This window comes from Microcaecilia unicolor, chromosome 4, assembly GCF_901765095.1.
Source record: "Microcaecilia unicolor chromosome 4, aMicUni1.1, whole genome shotgun sequence".
Classification (NCBI taxonomy): Eukaryota; Metazoa; Chordata; class Amphibia; order Gymnophiona; family Siphonopidae; genus Microcaecilia; species Microcaecilia unicolor.
This window is the reverse complement of record NC_044034.1, coordinates 330,690,452-330,713,798: the sequence shown is the minus strand read 5'-3', so window position 1 is coordinate 330,713,798 and position 23,347 is coordinate 330,690,452. Positions and strand designations below refer to the sequence as shown.

The 23,347-nt window shown below is 45.9% G+C and overlaps 1 protein-coding gene across 2 annotated transcripts in view; it reads left to right on the top strand.

Moving 5' to 3' along the window:
• Positions 1-23,347, top strand: part of GFRA2 (GDNF family receptor alpha 2) — a 149,771-nt gene that overhangs the window by 121,723 nt on the left and 4,701 nt on the right. For both annotated transcript variants that reach the window (XM_030201973.1, XM_030201972.1), the window contains exons 7-8: positions 864-1,033; positions 21,936-21,995. In XM_030201973.1, the coding sequence (XP_030057833.1) occupies positions 864-1,033; positions 21,936-21,995 (230 nt within the window). The remainder of the gene's footprint in view (positions 1-863; positions 1,034-21,935; positions 21,996-23,347) is intronic.

Below are 23,347 nucleotides of genomic sequence, written 5' to 3'. Positions count from 1 at the left end.
ACATAGGTATACACACACACGTGCAAGCATGCACGCACACACACACACACACGCACACTAACTCCCCCAACACATGTACACATGCATTTACGTGGAGAGGGGTTGGAAAGAATTCCATGAGCCATTCTTTGCATGCTTTCCCTACTTGTTAAGCCCAGTGGTGTAGCTATATGGGGACACGGGGGCCTCGGTCCCCCTAGATTTGGCCCTGGACCCCCCCCTGCCGATGACCCTCTCGACCCCCTCCCGCCGCCAACCCTCCCCCGCCGTCGCTGCCGTGGGCTACCTTTGCTGGTGGGGCTTCCAATCCCCGCCAGCCGAGGTCCTCTTCTTCCCGCGAAGGCTTCGTTCTGTTTCTGTGAGACTGACGTACGTGCAGGATGTCAGACTCACAGAAACAGAACGAAGCCATCTTGCAAGGCTTCATTTTGTTTCTGTGAGTCTGACGTCTGACGTCCTGCACGTACAACGTGCAGGATGCCAGAAACAGAACGAAGCCCTCGCGGGAAGAAGAGGACCTCGGCTGGCGGGGATTGCGGTCCCCCGCCAGCAAAGGTAGCCCACGGCGGCGGGAGGGGGGGATCGAGAGGGTTGGCGGCAGGGGGGGGGTCGAGAGGGTTGTCGGCAGGGGTCGTTAAAGTTGGCGTTGGCAATGGCGGGGGGGGGGGGCTAAAATGTGCCCCCTCACCTCGGGCTCTGGACCCCCCTCCTGCCGAAGCCTGGCTATGCCCCTGGTTAAGCCATCAAATACTGTAATGTTCTCTTGTGATTGAGAGTGGGATGCGACTCCAAGGTGCTGAAATGGAATGAACTGTTGTAAGGTTTCATCCCAGTTATGCTTTTTAATTTTTCTCTCGCTGCAGGAAATGCGATACAGGCCTTTGGCAATGGTACTGATGTCACCATCATTCCAAAAACCTCCTTGCCCCTGGCCACCATCTCAGCCAAAACAGAGAAGAGCTCCGTGTCGACAGATGATGTTAATGACGGCAGCAGTGTCTATGACAACATTACCACATGCGCCTCTGTCCAGGTACGTGGTACACAGTCACGTCGTGCCATTCGATCATGCACTACACATAGTAATAGATAACACAGCAACATAGTAGATGATGACAGAAAAAGGCCAATTGACTCATCCAGTCTGCTCACTAAGTTTTTCCCATCCACATGGTGCAGCAGAGTGTGACCACTGGAAGAAATCACTCTGTATCCAGGACAGTTTTTGCTATCGTCCCCCATAGCACTCCATCATCTGGGGGAACGGAGCTCACAAGATCCCCTGTTTAGTTTATACCCAGTACACCTCCCTTTCCATGTCAAAACCACAAAGCTGCTGCTGAAATCTGGCCTTTTAGGTTCTCTGCATAACCCGCCAGACAAATTTAGCTCTGTGAGCACCTGGATTTCCACCAGAACTTCTCGTTATTACTATACATGCAGTTTGCCAGAGAGACCCAGCTCCTCGTTATGTTGATTGTTGCAACCTATGTCTATGTCCCATGCTAGTTTCCAGGGCTTTAAGTTGTATGCAAAAAGGAAGTGGAACTATGGAGCCAGGGGTAGAGCTGGGTAGGCCAGGGGCAGGAGCAATAGCAGAATGGGGACTAGATTAGGGAGCAGAGTGGAGGGTGATTAAAACTGGGTTTCCTGTTTTCAGACGAAACAATCTGTGGCTAAAATTCACTGCACAGTTTCAGCTGAAATCAAAGCCGAAACCAAAATCAGTATGGCACAGCCCTTCGACCAAAAGGGAGCTGAACGTCCACCCTGATCCCCCTACCTTAGAAGCCCTGATGGTCTAGTGGCCTAGGTGGGACAAGAGCAATCTCAAAATGGCTGCTGGGTATTCCAGCAGCAGTCTCATTTGACTGCCGCAAGAGGATGAGGCAGCCATTTTGAATGTAGCGCCGGCACGGACAGGAGCGACTGGGGATCGCTTCTGCCTCAACTAAGCCAGTAGACTACCAACATTTAAAAGTTAGGCCTGAGGAGGCCTACAGGTGGTGGGAGGCGGCACTTTTGGTTAGGTGGGGGCAGAGAGGGGTCACTGCTTTTTTGTTTTCTGCTGAAAATGCACTCACAGTTTTATCTGAAATTGAAACATGGCCAAATCCGAATTTCAGGCCAATTTCTGCACCAAAACCAAAATTTGGTCAGCCTATAGAGCAAAGTGACTGTTCCTTACTCTGCTGCAGGCTCACCCCATCCCCTGGGCTGCAGAGAAATACAGCCGGGCCCGGGGCAGAACCGGACCTCCACATGCCGCCATTCTCTCCCGCCCACCTGCCCCTTACCTTTCTACCTCTGCCTCCAAGGGGGGGTGGGGGGGTGGGGAGGCCCGGGCCCAGCAAGCCTCTTTCTGCCTGCCAGTTCCCACGGTCTGTCTTCTCCTGCTCCTGTCCGTGTTGGGTTGGGATGCAGATGATAACACAATATTGTACTAATGCAATCATCTGGGTCCTGAACAGCACGTAGGAGCAGGGGAGAGGACAGACCCAGAAGCAGGCGGGCAGGAGGAAGCTTGCCGGTGCCTTGCCCAGGGAATTTTGCCCCCCCTCTCGGTGGCCCTGCCTATCCCCTCCTCTTCTCCGCAGGCTGCCTGGAAGAGTGAGAGAGAGGCTGGACCAGAACAGCTCTACTGCTCTGGAGTCTGAAAAGGAGTTCCAGAACTGCATTCCAGGCTGTTCCCCCAGAGATTAAGCCCTGCTCATTTCCCTAAGCAGGTTTAGGTACTTTCCAAGTTACCCATTTTCTTCTGAAATTCATCTCTTTCAAGCTCTTAACTTTCTCCATATTCTCCGTGGGATGATGTCTGACCAGACAACCCTAGCTCAGGACAATAAAGTAAGTCCTTGACAGTTCTTGCTATAAACTCAATCCTTTGCAGGCCACAATGGTGTTTCTTCCTGGGTGGATCAGAAAGAGATGCAGAGGGAGAGAGGTTCTCCTTCACATTAATATTGGTATCAGTTGATCCCATCTGTCGTGTGTATTCCAATGCACTGCACATGTCCCTCTTTTGGCTCCTTTTTTTTGACCCAGCAGTTTCCTTTATGCTCCTCTATATGTCCAATTCAGTTAGAACCAGGGCTAGGATCTGGCACCATAAGCCTTATGATGTAGACACAGAAGAACACAAATCTTCACACACTTGAAAGCACACTGGAAACGAGGAAGATGACTCAAGAATAAGTCTCTTGACACTGCTTGGTAAATCCAAGTTTATTATGTCACTGTAAAGACTTGACACGGCCGTGTTTCGGCTAACTGGCCTGCCTCAGGAGTCTATAAAATCTCTCAGAGATGTCTTTGATGAAAAGGACAAAATCGCTCGAAAGAGATGAAAGTCAGTATACAGACTGCTATAGTAGATTCGTATATAAAATACTGTCTTTTGGTGGGAAAAGGACAAACCTCTAAAATTATGACTCGAGAAACGCTACTCTGGATAAAACATATGACTGATGGAATATAATGGGTGCCTCTATCGTTAACAAGTGCTAATTTTTAGCTCGCGCTAAAAAGTTAGCGCGCCTACAGTATGGCTTTGTAAACAGGGCCCTTAGGTGCAGATCGGGTGTATTCCATAACAGTGCGCATAGTTTGTTGGATCGCCCACAACCCGCCCATGGTCACACCTCCCCTTTTGGCTGTACGCATTAGAATTTATGCACACCATGTTATACATCTATAAGGTTGTGCGCATAAATTCTAATTGAAGCTAATTAGCACCGCTAATTATTATTTATTACATTTATACCCCGCACTTTCCCACAAAAGCAGGTACAATGTGGGTTACATAATAAACAGAATTACAATTGTTAGAGTCAGGAGAATATTACAACTGTAATGTAACATAGTAATAGAAGGCTTTGAGAATGTGTGAGTTAACATGGGAAGGAGTAATGAAGATAAGATAAAGAGATAGGGATGAGTATGGCGTAGGAAGGATGGGGAAGGGAAGACTAGGAGAGTATGGTTAAGTACCAATTATTGGAGGTGATTGGCTTGTTAATTAAGTTGTGCACACAATTTGACCACATGGCCAAGTTAGTGCGTACAGCATAAGACGCCATATATAGAATTTGGGGGTTAGCGGCTAGCCGCTAACTGGCTATGTTGTGATATTCAGAACTAAACTGGGTAAACTGAGCAGTTAAGATATGCCACTTAAATAGCAGGCCTATCTGTAACCGCTATTAGCCGTCTTAACGATGAATGTTCACTTACTTGGTTAAATTGCCGCGGCCAGAACTGAAACTGGATATTCGATGCCAGTTGCTGGAAATGGCCCGGCATTGAATATTCGGGCAACAGGAAATAGTGGGTGATGGACCACGGATTCCAGAGACAAGAGAGACAATCTTGGGTTGTATACATTTATGATAAAAGACTCAACACAACGCTGTGTTTCGGCCACAAGGCCTGCCTCAGGAGTCTTGCTTTTTGAAAAATTTTTAGTTCTGGATAGATATGAAGCACTTCCAAATAAATCAGGTAAGAACTCAACACTTTTGCGAGTTCGATGTTCTGGCGTTCCATCCTGTTGAAAAATAAAGTACTCAGAAATTTCTCGAATTTCAGGCAGAAGTTTCTGCTGCAGTTGGACGTTGGGTTATTTGGAAAAATTGGGGGGGGGGGGGGGGGGTGTCCCTTTTTTCCCAGACACCGTGTAATATATGAAACAAAGTTTAATATTTAAGATGTTCAGTTATGCCCCATTCTGGGGTAATCATGATTGTTGAGCTTAATTATCAAAATCTCGGGGCACAGGGGCCTAGGATTCCTTACCCCCTTGCACTAGTCCTGGCTATTGAAGCAGTAACTGATACAGAGAGGATTTTGTACTGAGTAAAAACTTGGGTATATCTAAGTTGCAAAACATTATTTTGCTTGTTGAGGGTAGTGTGATGGCACTTTATATTGTTTGCTATTGTATTGTGTTGGAGCTGTTTCCTGTTTGATTGCTGTTGCTTTGCTTAAAAGGCTGTTAACTGTAAGTATTTTTAGAGTAAGAGTGTGGTAATAAAGCTGCAAAGCTGAGAAGGGTTTATTTGAAGTAAGCAGCTGAAGTGTGAATCAACAATGGCCTTTGGAAGATCTGTTGGCATACAGATGAAAGAGTTGCTGCTGAAGAAAGCTGATGAAAACTGGGGTTTATCTTGTGAAAAGCTTCTTCTTTACAGAGGATAGAGCTTGAAAAATATAGTGCCCGATATTAAAAAAAAGCAGATCCCCCTCCCCCCCCCCCCCCCCCCCCGATATTCAGCCGCATTTGACCAGTCAGAATCAGCACAAGACCGGTTAAATGTGGATAACCAACTGTCTGCTGATATTCAGTGATACATGGCTGGCCATATACCGCTGTATATTTTTGGCTAGCAGGTGGCTGGTTATATCGAACAATATAACCGGTTATCTGCCAATATGTAAAGTCAGACTGGCCAAGTTTGCGGCCATATGTGGCTGTGTGAAACCCTGGATTATCTTTGGCTGTGTCAGGCTTTCAAGGCAGAAACTAGGTTCGTGAGCCCTTGGGCCACTGCCATGGAGCAGCAGTGGCAGGCAAAACCACCCCACACCAGAGACAAGGCAGAACTCTTACAGAAACAGCTAGACTTCACCTGCGCTTGACCACCCTTCCCCAGGAGTTGAGCCCCTGGGTGCAGGCGGCCGGCAGGACTTACCGGACAGGGCAGGCACTGGATACCAACTAGGCTGAACAGGGACTGAGGGTCAGAGGGGAAAGGAATATACATAGGCAGCAAGGCAGGAAACTGGGCTAGGACTCACAGACAGACAATACTACACAAAGCAGGAAATGGTCAAGCTAAAGGACAGGAACTGAAAGCTGCCACGCAGCCACTGAAACAGGGTACAAATACTGACAGACAAGAGACAGGACTGAAAGCTGCAGAGCAGCCACTAAGCAAGAGACAGACAGACAGAAACTAGACAAGGAATACAGACCAGAAACAAGACTAGGGAAGTAAGCAAATAAACCTAAGCTAAACACACACAGATAACTAGAAACAGACAAGGAACTAAACAAGAAACCAGACTAGGCAGAAGTGCAACAAAGCACCAACAAACCAGGGACCTTAGACGATGCAAAGGCAAACTCAGAAGGTTCCAGGTGGTAATAAACCCATCAGCAGCTGAACTCAGCTGCAGGAATCATGAGGCAGCTACGGGTGAGGCTAGCTGCCAAACTTCAAACCAAGTCTGGAGGGCTGGAATATCTGGACTGGACCGGACCAGAAAGAAAGTCTGGAAAGTTTATGGCAGCCACCGGTTCTGGCCACCAGAGGGCAAGAGGTTCACAAACCAAGTCACAGGCAGAAAGCATACTGAAGCACAGAGAGGCTTAACACACACAGGTGCAGTATAGTGGAGTAATCAGAGCCATGCTGGCAGCAGCCAGCACACAGGGACAGAGACAGAACTAACTCAGGAAGAACCGACAGAAGCCAGCTCAGAAGCTGACCACTGGAAATAAGGTGAGTCTGAGAGGGGTCACGACCACAATCGTGACAGGCTGGCTGAATATTGGCCTGGCTGGTTAAAGTCTGATCAGCCAAAGTTAAACCAGATATTCAATACTGGTCAGCAGAAATGCCCCGGCACTGAATATCAGCTTTCAGCGCTGTCCATGGGCAGGGCAGGGCCGGCGTTGGTGGAGGGGGGGGGGGGGGTAAACAGGGCAGCTGCCTTGGGTCCCACAGCTCCAGGGGGTCCCACAGACCAGGCATCCTGTCCCCTTCTTCCCACCACAGTCCGCGGTCTGAAAATTGGTCTCTGAGTTCCTAAATTTATGTGCTATTTTCAACCCAACTTAGGATTCTAAGTTTTCTGCTGAAAATTCATCTTAATTTAGGAGCTTAAAAGTTATGCTGATAAATTTAGACCTGCCATTCATTTGCCTAGAATTATGAGCCTAATTTATGAGTCTAATGCTGAGAATAAGCGCTAAGGGTCAGATTCAGTAAATGACACCCAAAGTTAGGTGCTGTTAAAATCTGCGGTACGCTAATAATTTGCACAAAGTACAGAATACTAGCTTAGTGCGCTTCCTGAGCCTAACTTAGGGCATGAGGACTTAGGGGTGAATTGTATAAATCGTGCCTAAAACATTTAAGCGCTATTGTTAGGTGCTGTTAACAGAATAGTGCTTAAGCTCAGGGGTCACGCGTAAATGTAGATGTGTCCATTTGCACCAACGAAAATGTGGTGCAAATACCCCCCCGCCTAACTTTATGCACGGAACCGCTTTATTCTATGATTGTGTGTGTAACTTGAATCCACGCCCATGCTCCACCCCAAAATGCCCATGACCCTCCCATTTCTACACCCCTTTTTCCAGGATGTGTGTAAAATTTAGGTGCAGATCAGACACCTAAATTTACATGCATACATGTTAATTGATTTCAATTAGTGACAATAATTGCTAATTAGCTCACTATTCAATTAAAAATTGTGTGTGCAATTTTTGGTGACTTTTATAGAATCAGGAGGTTAATGCCTGACAAAAGCTGGTGTAAATCCTCATGCTCAACTGGTCTAGTGGGGGAACGGGCAGGAACGATGTCTACTCGCACCTACCTCTTCAAGATAGCTGCCACAACTTCTATGGAACGAGGGCTTTCATGATGTTGGGGGGTGGGATTGGAAACTTGAGGGGGGGGGGGGGGGGGGGGCGGGACCTGGTTAGATATCCGCATAAGCTCCAGTAGCCAGTGCAGGTTCAGTTAGCTGCAGATAATCAATGCCGGTGTCTGGATATAGCCCAGCAAATGAATATCTGGGGCTAATTTTGCCCAAGGTGGTCAGCATTTACAAATAAAGAAGCCACCGGGGTAATCTGCATAGACCGTGAATCAACCCCAAACAGCACTGGCACAGAGTTGGGCATTAGTGGCATGGTTGCATTGGATCGCCAAGAAAACCTGGGACGTGGGTAAACCTAAAACTTATGAGATGAGGGTGAGTTTTAACATGGAAGCAGGCCTGGGTGTTAAACTTAAAAGTTGATCTTGTTAGAAGCAAAATTGAAGACTGTCAGTCCTGAACTGATCTATTAGCAAGGGTGGTAGAGATCATCATGGAAACACATTTTTGGCATGCTAGGGAGGATATGGAGAGGTTAGAGGTTGAAAAGTTGGGTAAAAGCTGTGGGGAGAAATTAGGTAGTTTGCGTGTAGGAATTCATATACTTATGTACACAACTAGGCAGACTGAACGGACCATTTTGGTCTTTATCTTCCATCATTCACTATGATACTGTGGCAGCATGGATATGGTTTTGAGGTGGAGTGGATGAGGGGATATAGATAGGCATGGAAAGGAGTGCTTCCCTCTCTCCCTGCATGGTCCAACATCCCTCTGTCTTGCCGCTCCTTGCCAAGCATCTCCACCCCATGGTCCACCACCACCTCCTAGTCCCTTCTTCCCCCAGTCTGCCTCCTCACGTCAAACCTCCTTTGTTCTTGTTGTGGCCACAAGTGTCAGCAGTAAAATTGTAAGGAAAGGACCACAGAATCTTGTGCTGAAACACAATGCTGGTCCTGTCCTCACGGCAGCAGAAAGTGCACATCAAAGAGGCAGGATCAGCGGAGTCTTGCAGAACATGAGGCTCTACGGCTCATTCTCGCTCTCATGTTACTGCTGACACTTGTGGGTACAATATAAATAAAGGAGGGGTTTCTTTTTTCAAAATAATGTTTTATTTTATTGTGTTTTCAAAATAATCATACATATTTTATTTATTGGGATTTATTAACTGCCTTTATGAAGAGATTTACCCAAGGTGGTGTACCAGTAGGTACAGTTTAACATCAAACTTACAATTTTAACAGCATAACAATAGTAAAATGTACAAGTATAAACATAAATACAATGAAAGAGGAAAACTTGAAAACAGAAAATTGAAACCTGATAATAAGACTACCATGAAACAGGATCAAACATATACACATTTAACAGCACTGAAATTCAAATAACAGAGATATAATACGATGCAAACATAATAGTGATGGAATGTCTAACAGGCACACAATTAGAACATTCACGTAACATTGCTGTAAAAGTATCAGGAACATGTCCAAGAAAGTAAGTAAGGGGGAAAAATATGAAATTCCAACATACAGTTCACGTTACAAAGTAGCTAAAATGCCAGTTGAAGTACAGATAATTACAATTTAAGTGCATTAATAATATTAGAACCCATGTTTAACTATCCACACCCGTTTGAAAACCTAAGAAACATTTTCCGAAGAAATTGTATTCAAACTAATTATATTAATGAGAAAATGCTCTAATTGACTGGAATCAAAGAAAACATATCTAGTATTTCCATATGTGATCAGACATCCACAGGAAGAAAAAAAAAAAAGTTTCCACAGTCAGAACCTTTGGCTTCAGTGTCAGAAAAGCTCTTTTTAATTGAGTTGCTCTATCCACATCTGGAAACAAAGTAATAGTCTGACCACGAAATAGGAATTAACTTTTTTGGAAAATATGCTTTCAATACAGCCAGTTTTTGTGCTTTAGTCTGGAAAACTGCAATCATTGTAGCACATTTATCAGATCATGAGATGATTCCAGGAGTTTCGACAAATCCAAAATGTCTGGAGATGGAATGAAGTCCAAAGCACCCTCATCACTTATGACTTTAACTCCCTTGCATATAGAAAAAGAATTTACCACACCCAGAGAATCAGGGTGAGGAAACTGTAGTATATGTTAAAAATACATTTTTGATAATTCCAAGGGTGCTAAGTAGCGAGTAAAAGAGGAAGTCAAAATTTCGGGCTTGGGACTTATTTTCCAATTCTTCTAATTTTGCATGAATAATCAAACTGCAGATGACACCAGTACTGGCTGCTGTTTTGAAATTTGAGATTTAGTGTTTGCTAGACACTGGTCTGTTGCTTTAGGGTTTTTCTTCTGCTCTGCCATCTTCTCTAAGGATACCTCGTAAATTTGCAAAGCTGAGACATAGTACCTTGAAAACTATTTTCTATCCTTATCACATCTGCTAACACATATTTTAAAGTAACATCTGCACTAATATAAAAACACCGAGCATCTGCTCCAACTGAATTCTTCACAGGAACAGGCAAAGGCAAAATGCCATCAGTCATAGAGATTAAAGGATTAGAAAAGCTATCCCTTGCTGAGTTCTCTACAACAGAGGAGATAAGGCTGTTCCTACCACTGACCTATTCATATCCAATAAAGAAGCAGGTTGTAGGAGTGAGGTTTGTTCACCCAGTGACAGAAGCCTCTATGGGGAAGCAATACTCACATGACCTTCTTTGCCTTCCAAATTCAGAAGGCACACACGTTGATCCATGGGTCCTTGTGGAGGAGCAGTCCTTGGACTACTACCTTTGGTCTTCCACTTCCCCATTAAAAATATGAAAAGGCCAGTGTAACCCACTCGTCAGTGGCTCTGAAGGGGCATGTGTTCATGGCCATGTACCCATGACAGCGTACTGTAAAAGGGCAGTCACTTATGCAGATTGGGCCTCCCAATCTGCAGCTCACAGACCATGTAGATATCCACGGCAGTGCTTGCACTTGATCCTACACACTCCACACTGGCAAGGAGCCACCTAGAGATCCCACAGAAGGTTAAGAAGCAGACTGGGCCTCCCAATTTGCAATTCACAACCTGATATAGATGTCCACTTAATTCCACACACTCCACGATGGTAAGGAGCCACCCCATGAATAAAGGAGGTTTGATAGGAGAATGTGGACTGGGAGAAGGGGGACTGGGGGAGGTGATGGGCCTGGTGGGGGGAGGCAAGAAGGGTAGATGTTGGAGTGGGGTAGTGGAGAGGAAAAAGACAGGGAGGTGTTGGATAGGAAAGATGCTGAACCATTTTGCTTGTGGGGAAGAGGAAAGAGAGAGGAGAGATGCTGGACATGGAGAGGAGTTAATAGGGAGACAGGGGGATATTGGATTAGGTGGGGAGAGAAACAAGGGGTTTGATACTGGCCTATGGTTGGGTGGGAGAAGGGGGTATGATGTTAAAAGAAGGGTCTGATGCTACAGCTGGAATAAGGAGGCTGAGGTTGACATGGGGCTAAGGTGTGAGAGGAGGCTGATGGCAGATGGGGGAATGGGAGAAGAGGGATAACTCTGACTGGCAGATGCAGGGGCTAGGGTTTAAGTTGGGGAAAACGGAATGATTTTGGAAGAAGGGTCTGAAGTGGCTGGGAGAAGGGGGCTGGGACCTGACACAGGGGCTGGGGCTGAAAGAAGAAAAATGCTAACAGGTGGTAGTAGAAGAAGGGAGCTGATGCAGGAAGAGTGAGAATGAAGAGGAAGAAAATAACTATGTGTGTGTGGTGGTGGGGGAAGCAAGGGCATATGCAGTAGAAGATAGACATAGAGGATCAGGAGAATGGATGCTGGTGGCATGAAGAATAGGCATGGTAAATGAATGTTGGAGAAGAGGAAAGGCAGGCAGATGCTGGGGAAGGAGGTGTAGGGGAAGAGGCAGAGAATGGATGCCAAGGATAGGGAGAGGCAGGGTCAATGGATGCCTTCGGAAGAGACACAGATGTAAATGGGAGACAGGGCCGTGCCTAGGGTCTCTGGCGCCCCCCTGCAGACTATCAGTTGGCGCCCCCTCCCCCCCCCCCCCCCCCCCCCCCACCCCCCCCCCCGTGAAAATGATCGCTCACCACTTGCCACACTGACAGGAACTGTCAGCAATATTCTTAGAAACAAATTGCTATACATTGCAAAATAAGATAGCAGATGTAAATTCTCAAAGTGGACATATTCCAAACGCTAAAATGAAAATAAAATGATTTTTTTTTACCTTTGTTGTCTGGTGACTTTCTTTTTCCGATCATGCTGGCCCAGTATCTGAGTCTGCTGCTATCTGTCCTCTTAACTCCATTTCCAGGGCTTCCTTTCCATTTATTTCTTTACTTTCCTCCTTTCTTCTTCATTTCTTGCTCTATATCCATTTCCAGCAATTTCTTCTCTCTCCCTGGGTCCTGCCCTCCCATCCATGTCCATTCTTGTCCCTCTCTGCCCTTCCCTCCTCCATCCATAGCCAGCAATCCTCCTCTCTCCCCTCCCCTCCATTTCCAGCAATTTGTCCTCTCCCTGGGCCCCCATGTCCATCCTTGTCCCTCTCTGCCCTTCCCTCCTCCATCCATAGCCAGCAATCCTCCTCTCTCCCCTCCCCTCCCCTCCATTTCCAGCAAATTGTACTCTCCCTGGGCCCCCATGTCCATCCTTGTTCCTCTCTGCCCTTCCCTGCTGCATCCATAGCTAGCAATCCTCCTCTCTCCCCTCCCCTTCCAGCAATTTGTCCTCTCCCTGGGCCCTGCTGCTGCCCTCCCATCCATGCCTCTCTGCCCTCCCATCCATGCCCTCCCATCCATGCCTGTCAGCAATTCTCTCCCCTGCTCTGCTCTCTCCCCTCCTGTCCAGTGATTTCTTCTCTCTCCCTGCCCTGCATCCATACATGGCCAACAATTCTCCTCTCCCCTGCCCTCCCCCCTATATGTGGCAGGCTGCAGCATTTTGCGAGGCAGCTCTGGCTCTCCCTCCTTCCTTCCTTGGTTCCCGCTCTGGCTCCCCGATCAGCAGCCCCCCCCCCCCCCGCCCGCGTGTTTTAACCTTTACTCTCCGACGTGGCAGCGATGTCAATCAATGAAGAACGCACAACAGACTCGTTTCCAGCTTCTCTCTTCACACAGTGTCCCGCCCTCACGGGAACAGGAAATGCATCATCGCTGACGCTGAAGGCGGGACACTGTGTGAAGAGAGAAGCTGGAAACGAGTCTGTTGTGCGTTCTTCATTGATTGACATCGCTGCCACGTCGGAGAGTAAAGGTTAAAACACGCGGGGGGGGGCTGCTGATCAGTGTTGCCAGGTGGGCGGTTTTACCGCCCAATTGGGCGGTTTTCCGCGACCCGCCGCGGGAAATTTTTGCCCGCGGCGGGTTGCGGTTTTTTGGGCTGTTTTTGGCCTTCAGGGCGGTTTTTTCGGCCGCGGGGGGGCGGGGTTAGTGACGTTTTTGGGTGGGGTTAATGACGTTTTGGGCGGGGTTAGTGACGTGGGAGGCGGGGCCGATGACGTGGGAGGCGGGGCCGATGATGGGGAGGCGGGGCTGATGACGGGGAGGCGGGGCCGATGACGTGGGAGGCGGGGGCGATGACGGGGAGGCGGGGCCGGTGACGTGGGAGGCGGGGCCGGTGACGGCGGGGGCGGGGTTGATGACGGCGGGGGCGGGGGTGATGACGCGGGGGTGGGGGTGTCAGGGGCGGGGTTTGTGTTTGGGCGGGTTTTGGGCTGTTTTTTGGGCTCCATCGGGCTGGAAAAAAATTTTCCACCTGGCAACCCTGCTGCTGATCGGGGAGCCAGAGCGGGAACTAAGGAAGGAAGGAGGGAGAGCCCGAGCTGCCTCGCAAAAGTGCTACGCTTGTGAGGGCAGCAGGGACGTCCGACATCCACGATTGGGCTGGGGCGCCGGGGCGAGGGTAAGCACCGTGGTGGCGCCCTCCAGAGGTGGGCGCCCCCCTGCGGCGCTTACCTCGCTTACCGCATCGGCACGGCCCTGATGGGAGAACTAGAGAGTTAAACTTGGGGAAACAGAGGGAGACTGAGGACTGGAGGGGCAGAAGGAGAAATAAAATCTAGCTATACATACTGTCACCACGCTTCTCTCCCGAACCAAGGTCGCCTCCTGCCCTGTATGACTTTGCAATCAAATTCAACACTCCTGGCTTGGTGAGATTTTCTTTAATAGCTCCAAAATATGGTCCATTTCCCAACACAAACAGTTTATAGGCGCCGTAATTCTTCAAGTTCCTTTAAAATGGGGTTTCAAATAATTACAGCTTCTCCTTTATAGCTCCGTACAGTCTCTCTGGATCTGGAGCCAAAAGACACTGACTCTCTCTAGGCGCTGCCTAGGGCAGCACCCCGCAAGTAACTAAACCCCCCTTCCCCACAGTCTCCTGTGTCTAACTTGCTTTTTCAGTTTTTTAGTACTTGAAGTAAACCTCCCCCACCCACAGGCCCAAAGCTCATGAATTCCCCCAGAATACAGTTCTTCTGGCAATTAAGTTCTTTTAATATTGCAGTTCACTGTTTGAAGCTCAACCTCTTTTCCTTCACCTGTCACACACACAGAGGTTGAAGGGACTCCCTCCCTCTACCAGCCTCTAACACCTGGATTCCACCCACCTGGGTCAGGTTTGAGCCGCACAGCACAAATACCAGCTTCAGGCACCGCTTCTGTAGTGAGCTTCACCCAGACTCCCCTGTTCAGATGTCCAGAGTTTCTGCTATCAAGCACTCATCCACCCAGGCTAGAAAATAGGGCTGTTATAACCCCTTTTAGCCTTTCCTCTTGTACCTGGGCCAGTGCAGAGTAAGTACATAAGTATTGCCATACTGGGAAAAACCAAAGGTCCATCGAGCCCAGCATCCCGTTTCCAACAGTGGCCAATCCAGGTCACAAATACCCAGCAAGATCCCAAAAATGTACAAAACATTTTATACTGCTTATCCCAGAAATAGTGGATTTTCCCCAAATCGATTTAATACCGGTCTATGGACTTTTCCTTTAGGAAGCCATCCAAACCTTTTTAAAACTCCGCTAAGCTAACCGCCTTTACCACATTCTGTGGCAACGAATTCCAGAGTTTAATTACATGGGTTCAATCCCAGCTGCTTCTACCCCTTGGGACAACTCCTCAACTCCTGCATCTGGCTGCCAGTCCATCAGCTCTTCTCCTTGTATATTCCCCAGCTGTTCCAAATCATCCTGATTAGCCTCTCTGAACCAGTCCACACCCTCCTCACCTGGAGCCTGGGACCTGTAGTTCTTACTCTCCTCCTTAATAGGATCTGGAGTTTTATGCAGAGGCTCTTGGGAACTGTAGTCTTCCTCCATCTCAGAGGAAATAAGATGCTTGTATCTCTGAGAAGGGGTGGGCCATCTACCCCCAGGAACCTGGGACTTGTAGTTTAAGTTTTCAGGGGGAAATCGTCCCTTCCAGCTCCTTTCCCTGTCAACTTCCTCACCTATTATCCTGGAATCTTCACAAAACATAAAAAAGTAGATAAGAGAAATGAAGAAAACAAATGAACTAATGCAGAGATGTAAGGGAGAATAGGAAGAAGAAAAGAAGCAAGAAAAAAAAAAAACCAAAATGTAGATGAGATCATAGAATAGGACTTAAGAGAAAATCGACTAGAGGAAGTGGAAAAAAGAAAGCAGGTCCAATCCAACTGGAAAAGACAAAGGGCCCCCCTATTTTCTAACTCCTCTTACTCTCTTACCTATCTATATGTTCCATCTTTGCTTATACCCTACACTGTCAGTTAAAATGTTCTATTACGTGTTGTGTTGACATTGTAAGTAGTATACTATGCCATACTTTGCATTGTTATTTGAATATTTTTACTGCTGTAATTGTCTATTGCTCATGTTTGATTTATTCTTACTGTATGGTGCCTTGAGTGAATTCCTTCAAAAAGGCAGTAAATAAATCCTAATAAATAAACCTTACTTTATTAAATAGCGCTCTAAATTTTTAGCCCTGCATGGCCATGTTCCAGCACCGAAAGCCTGCATCAAGTGTGTTATTGGTAGCATTTCAGAAAAATTCCCCAAACATATTCAACATTGTATTACAAATAAATGAGAACTACAAGTGTCATGAAATGCTCTTTTAATAAAAATAATAATTTCCAATAACCAAACGGTAATACATACAAATAACATCACTTCAGTCTGATTGTTATACATGTCTCTGGACTCAGAGACAAACTGAAACATAACAAAAAGTTCTTACAAATCTCATTTAAAAAATCCTGATAAGGAAAATTGAAGTTAAAAAAATAGACAGGGCTTTTTCAGTTGAAAGGAAGCTCTGGAATGAGGGGTTATAGATGAGGGCAATAGGGGCTAGTCTCAGCATAGGAGCCAGCTGTGTGGGTGCTAGTGGAGGTGGTGGACATGAAGATTATATCTGAATTGGAGAAAGCATGGGACAAGTACAGAGGACTCTGTGGGAGGGGAAGAGATTGTAGAGCTTTGTAGTGTGTAGTTGGGCATAGATGGGCAGTCTTGATAGACTATTCAAGATGTAGGGTAGGGACGTTAGGCAACCAATCCAAACAGAACTCCAGAGGTTAATAAAGTAAAAGTTGTTTATTGCCACAAAAAGGTTTAATAGACTTGGCATGATCCCATGTTTTGGCAGTAATATGACTGTTTCAGGGGTCAAAGTCTCTGTATAAACCAAAAACATTGTTCTCTCAAGAGAGAAAAAAGGTGGCACAAAGTCCCTATGGCTGAAAAATCCACAGATTACAAATAGATTCTTAAGATTCTGCAATCAGAACGTGAAACGCCAAAAAGTCTGAATAGACTGCATAGTCTTTACCAGCTTTCTTTTTATATTTCTCTGTTTCTCTATAAAATTATTGTTGACGAGAAGACTGCCCACTTCTCACTGGCCTGAAACAGTTATATACAGGGGAATTCTATATATGAGGTTGAATATATTAGGTACTACTGCACCAAAGTTTTGGGTCACAAAAGCGTTCTAACGTGCGCCAAAACAGGGCAGAAACAGCAGATCCACACAAAAACACACTTACACACTCATTTATAGACTAGCATCTATGTGTTTGTGCGTGGATCTGCATATGGGGCGTGGCCATGGGAGGGACATGAGCAGGTCAGGGGCGTTTCCTTAAAATGCATGCAGTGTTATAGAATAGTGTGGATCTGTGCCCAACTTGCATGCTGGGATCTACCCCTGGTTTGAGTTGGTGCAACTCCTCACACCCAAACATGAGCGCGGATCCCGGCACTACGCGCTGTTCTATGAAGGGTGCTGATCCCAGACCTCATGTTATAGAATACCATTCCTTGTCACTTTTTTGGCTCTCAATTTTGAATGCCATTTACTGAATCCAGCCCATAATGTCTATTAAAATATTTTATTGTGTATTGTGTTGACATTGTAATGTAGCTTACTGTGCCATACCTTGCTATATGAACATTTTTACTGCTGTAATTATCTATTGCCTGTATAAATTATTCTTGCAGTATAACGCCTTGAGTGAATTCCTTCAAAAAGGTGGTAAATAAATCCTAATAAAAATATAATGTCAATTATGTCTCTATCATAGAAAGTCAAGACAGAAATAAACAGATGGAGCACAATGTCTATCACTCAGGCTGCTTAGTAACAATCAAATTGATCATTTTTCCAAAGATAATAGATTTATTTTCAAAGAAACAAATCAAAATTTTCAATAGCTTCTTTAATAAGCGTAACAAACTGATACATCAATACATCTGGGAAGGGTAGAAAGCAAGACTGCAAATGGCCAATAAAAATAGGACCTAACCTGCCCAAATTTTAAAATCTACTATAAAGCTGCTTGCAACCAAATATGCTGACAGGTTGCCAGAGAAATGTCAGGTCTTAGGTTCTCAAGGATCAATATTCAAAGTGATTTAATTGGGCAGCAGAAGCTCCTGCTCGATTAAATCATGTTGACTGGGCCAAACCCAGATATTCAGCAGCACATACCGGGTTAGTGAAACAAAATTGAGCAGACAGCTACAGCACTGTCCAGTTACTGCCAGGGCAGTCTAGGGGTGGAGTCAAGGTAGAGTTAGGCAGGACCGCTGAGAGACAGGAGCTGGGCCCAGGGCAGGGCCGTCACCCCCCCCCCCCCGACTCGGGACGTAGCCACTGCCCCTGCACTTGGGATGCAGCTGCTGCTCAGGCTGCCACCGTCCCCCCCCCTATCTTCATGCATCAGTGCATCTGCTCCTCCCCAGCCTCCAAGGGGGGCCCAGTGCTGGGGTCTGTCTCTCTCCTGCTCCTTGTGCCAGGACCGGGTTATCACATTAACACAATCACCAAGGTCCGACAGGAGCAGAAGAGAGACAGACCCCTTGGAGGCCGGAGTTGGGGAATTCCCCCCCCCCCCCCCGCCTCCCTCTCGGTGGCCCCGGAGTTATGGCAGAACCAAGAGGTATCCAGGTGTTGCCTATATTCAGTGTCTGTATCAGTTAACTATTCAGTTAACTTAGGGTCATGGATTTGATATACCGCCTTTCTGTGGGTACAACCAAAGCGGTTTACATATTTATTTATTTATTTATGGCATTTATATCCCACAATATTCCCGCCCACAGGCAGGCTCAATGTGGCGTACAATAGTCTATTAAGCAAACAATAGTACAAAATACAATAATCAAAGTCATAAGAGGGAAAGAGAAACAACTGAGGGGGGAAAGGGAGACAGGAGAGGTAATAATTTGTCGCTGAGATAGCCGTGGTTCAGAAGGATGTGGCGCCAGGCGGGCTCGCGGCGTATGCTCTACCAAAAAGGAAGGTCTTAAGTCGTCTCTTAAAGGTCTGATGATCTGGAGTGAATTTGACCTCTTGAGGCAGGCCGTTCCACAATTGAGTGCTGAGATAGGAGAAAGAGGAAGCATAGATGGTCTTATATTTGAGGCCACTAAAAGCTGGGTAGTGGAGATTGAGGTACGAACAAGCTGACTTGAGGGAGTTCCTGAGGGGCAGGTTAATGAGAGTGTCCATATAAGTGGGGGCTTCTCCATAGATGATTTTGTGCAGTTACTTTCTCTGGCCTGGGCTCACAATCTTAAGTTTTGAACCCAGGAAATGGAAGGTTAGGTGACTTGCCCAGGGTCACATGGAGCTGCAGTGGGAATTGAATCTAGTTCCCCAGGTTCTCAGCTCACGGCACAAATTATTAGGCTCAAAAAGGCTGGACTACATTAACCGAATAAGCTATTTGCGTATTGCCACTAAGTACTGAAGGAGCCCGGGTGCAGTCCGCTGAGTACTCAGATAGTCAATACCTTTACCAGTTAAGGGGTCAGCATGGAATATTCCAGGTCTAATTTAGGCACTGCTGGATGAATATTGTCCTTTAAGTCCTATAAGGCCCACAGCTAACACTGAGACAATTTTTAAGCTTAGTGGAAAATGCTGAAAGGAAAGTCACCCCCAATCCAAACTGTGATTAGTACATGGAAGGCAGCATGGAAAAAGCTCAGTAATTCAAAGAATATGTTCCCACGCAATCAAATAGAACATTACAGTCAGTCAAGTTCAGAAAAGGGACTGGAAAGCTGAAACACAAGGAGACGGTATAAATGGCATGCCTGTTTCAGAAAGGAATATTTACATTACAATAGCAGCTTAAAAACAGCCCAAATTTTTTGATATGTAAACAGACCATGCAGGAAACATATCAAGACAACCTCCTCACACACATACATGCATGAAAAAGCTGTTTATTTAAAAAACAGTCTACCAAGGATTATTATCCAAAATACAAAATCCAATTAGAGAAATGGAGCAATAAAACCCCACCAAATGTGAATGCTTGGAACCGATAGTTAAACAGACCCTTAGAATATTTCCATTAGAAAACTACTGACAGGCTTAATTACAAACTTCTTTATTTAGTTATGTTTTTGCACATCACTTCCCTGACCTTATACAAATCATCCAAAGCAGTTTACCCATAAGATAAATATATAAAAAACAAAAGCCACAAATACGTCATAAAATTACTACACCAGCACCAGTAAAAATCAAATACAAAGGGCCAGCATTTCCATTAATTACCCATGTACTTGCCCCCAAAACAGAGGTCTTGCAAAAAACAAACAAAAAAAAAACCACACACACACACACAACAAACAAACCTATCTTCCACCTCACCACCCCTCTCCCCCAGCAGCCGCACGGATCATTCAACATGCAAGAAATAACTACAGTAACTCTTCATTTTTTCTAAAGGAAATATAGCAGGTCTCCAATCTCATCTTTTCTGGCAGTGAATTGCAGAGGGTTGGCACCAAATGCTCATTTTCTCTGTATGCAGCCAGAGTCACAATAGAAGATAACAGTCTTCAGTTTACTTAACGCCAGAAAGAAAATGTATAACATGAGAAAATAGACCCTCCACCATATTGAAGAGGCTGTGGAGATAATGAAAATGTTTACTCCATGTGGTCAGAGCATCCAATTAAAATACTGGGAAGAGGTTCATTAAGAGACATCAAGAAAGTACAGATGGTCATAGACCCAGAGCTCTAACCTACTAAATTACATAGAGCATAAAGCAACACTAGGTACTTTCAAACAACTCATTTGACGTCTACTTCTAGCAGTTAGAAGGAGGAGAGGAAGTCACAGAAAGGACCAGAATGCATAGAAAGGATAAGCAAAGCTAGAGAAATCGTGTCATTAGAGAAACTAATTAGGTCTTTGAAAGGAGATTACAAGGAAAACCTCAGATAAAGTAATGCGGTAGCCGTGTTAGTCCAACACATGGTAAACTTTCTCTAAGAACATCCGAGAGTTCTTTGACACAACAAAGAGCAGCACAGATATAAAGAATAAATAAACCAATCAGTCCACATAAAAATAATGATGCACCATGGAGAATCAGAATGTAAATCATCTGATGCTTATTACCGTACAGAAAAATAGCTTTGTCACTGCACATGGCGTAGACCTCTGCAGTTGAGAGGCAATTCTGTAACTGGGCACTTACAACTATGCACGCATTGGGGGAAATTCTATAAATGATGCTCAAAGTTAGGCACCGGGAAAAAATCCACATTAAACGTTATTGTATAACGGGCACTCAAGGTTGAACGCTCTTTATAGAAGAGTGCTTTATATTTGTTTTTACAGACTGCAACAGTTGCTGTGCATAAACGCGGAAGCGTGCTATATGAAAGGTTTTTTACATAGCTGCTATCTTTGAGCTTCCCCCTCCTTGGAGTCCTCTATTTGCTAACTTCTTCTCCTCCCCTCGGCTGCTGTTGGGCTTCCTGTTGTCCTCTCTTTTCCCTTCCCACAGTCCTCCTGACATGCTTTAGTAATCTCTTCCAGCAGGGACTCTCACTGACTGTCTTGGGCATCATTGGAGGCCTTTCCTTCTCTGATATAACTTCTTGTGTATGCTTCAGAGGAGGAACCTCTCTCTCCCCCCCCCCCCCCCCCCCCCCCCCCGATGACACACAAGGCTGCCTGTGAGAGTCCCTGCTAGAGTGGATTACTAAAGACTTATTAGATTGTAAGCTCTATTGAGCAGGGACTGTCTCTCTATGTTCAGCGCTGCGTGCGTCTGGTAGGGCTATTCAAATGTTAATAATAATAATAATAACAACAACAAAATGTAGAATTTCCCATTCCCCAGAAAAAGGGTCCAGGCTGAATCAAACACATGCCTACAATGCCCCACAGAATGTAGTTAAGCAATTTAGTGCTATCTACTTGAGGGGCTGACACAATGTTTGGGGTTTAGTTTTGTCTGTCTCAGTTGTCACCCTGCCAAAGCTATGGGGGCATCACTCCCAGTTCAGGTACAACATTTTTTTCCACTATCCAGCAAGACAGATGAACGGTTCGCTATTGGAGAGTTTTGGTAGCGTTTTTTAGCTGTACAAATTAGCTATGTTGTCTTAACCACTGTATGTGTTGGTAATACTTACTGATCTTTGAAAGAACATAGGATCACATCACGATTGTAACACTGACATTAACAACCCCTGATGGGGGCATTTTGCTGAAACATGGCCTGTGTAGGGTACTTTATTAAACCTCAGATGCCAACCCATCCCTGGAGGCCTGTTGTGCTTTTTTCATTTGGCCAGGTACAACTGCTGGACATCGCCAGCCACGATTCGCACGCCCTGTGACTTTTGCACACTCTCTGAACACCTGCAGTTTGATATTGCCAGATACAGGATGGATCTGTGACATTTCTTATGTTCCACGTGGGACTCTGGTCTTCTAAGCCATCCTAGGGCCTCATGAGAAATGTCACCCATGGACTCTAATTTCTGATGTTTCTTTTTTTGTGCTGTAGGAAAATGGATCGAAGCTAAACAAGTCCAAAGATCAGAACCAGAACCTGTGCTACCTGGAGGTATGCCCTGTCTTGGTGTGGATGTCTGAGTGTGAGCGAGACTCTCCTCCTAGTGAGTGTGACTGTGTAGGAGACATTAGGAGGCTGATAACTAGAGAGGTAGATATCTTGACCTTTAGCCTTTTAGAATGGACTTCTTGGAATAATTTGCATGCAAATGAAGTAACTCTAATCTTTTGTCAGATCAAAGACCTTCAGAATATGCAGAGAGGTTAATTAAATGGGGACAACCCCTGGAACAACTCTCTGTTCCCCCCCCCCCCCCCCCCCCAATGCAGACTCCATGGATTACAAAGCCATGTAGGAAGCTTTGCTTCGAGTACTGCCTGAGGAAATGTTTAATCAGAAATGTAATTAGTTCTTTATTTATCACATTTAGTGAAACACTATTTTATTCATGGAAATGGCTTTGAATATTACCGAATGTGTGTGCACACACACAAGTGTATTTGTCCCAGGTGTGATAAGCTGGGAGTAGACAGTTTACTACTACTACTAGTCATTTCTATGGCGCTATTAGACATATGCAGGGCTGTATATTTATTTATCACATTTAGTGAAACACTATTTTATTCATGGAAATGGCTTTGAATATTGCCGAGTGTGTGTGCACACACACAAGTGTATTTGTCCCAGGTGTGATAAGCTGGGAGTAGACAGTTTACTACTACTACTAATCATTTCTATGGCGCTATTAGACCTATGCAGGGCTGTATACATTATATGCTGGTACTTTCTCTGTCCCTAGTGAGTTCACAATCTTAAGATTTTGAACCTGGGGCAATGAAGGCTTAAGTGACTTGTCCAAGGTCAAAGGAGCTGCAGTGCGAATAAAACCCAGGTCACCAGGATCAAAGCCCGCTGCACTAACCATTAGGCCAATCCTCCACTTCAACATGTCTGTGTGTATGCCTGTCCTGGGCATGACAAGATGGTACCAGACAGTTTAATAATGTGTGTGTACATGTGAGTGTGTCTGTCCCAGGTGTGATAACCTGAGAGTAGACAGTGTGTGTGTGTGTACGTGTGCGTATACATATGAGTGTATCTGTCCCATGATAAGCTGGGAGTAGATAGTTTAACAACATGTCTGTGTGTGTGTGCTTGTTCCAGGCTTGATAAGCTGGTACCATACAGGGCCGTGCCTAGGGTCTCCGGCGCCCCCCTGCAGTTGGCTCCGACCCGCCCCCCCCCCGAAAACGATCGCTACAATACCCGCCCTCTTCTCCCCAGATCCTTTTCCTTTTTTTTTTGTTTAAATTTACCTCTGTCCGGCGGCAGCGTAGCGTTAGTGAGAAGGAGGCGGCGCTCCCCCGCCCCGACGTGTCAGTCTTCCCTTCGCTCAGTGTGCC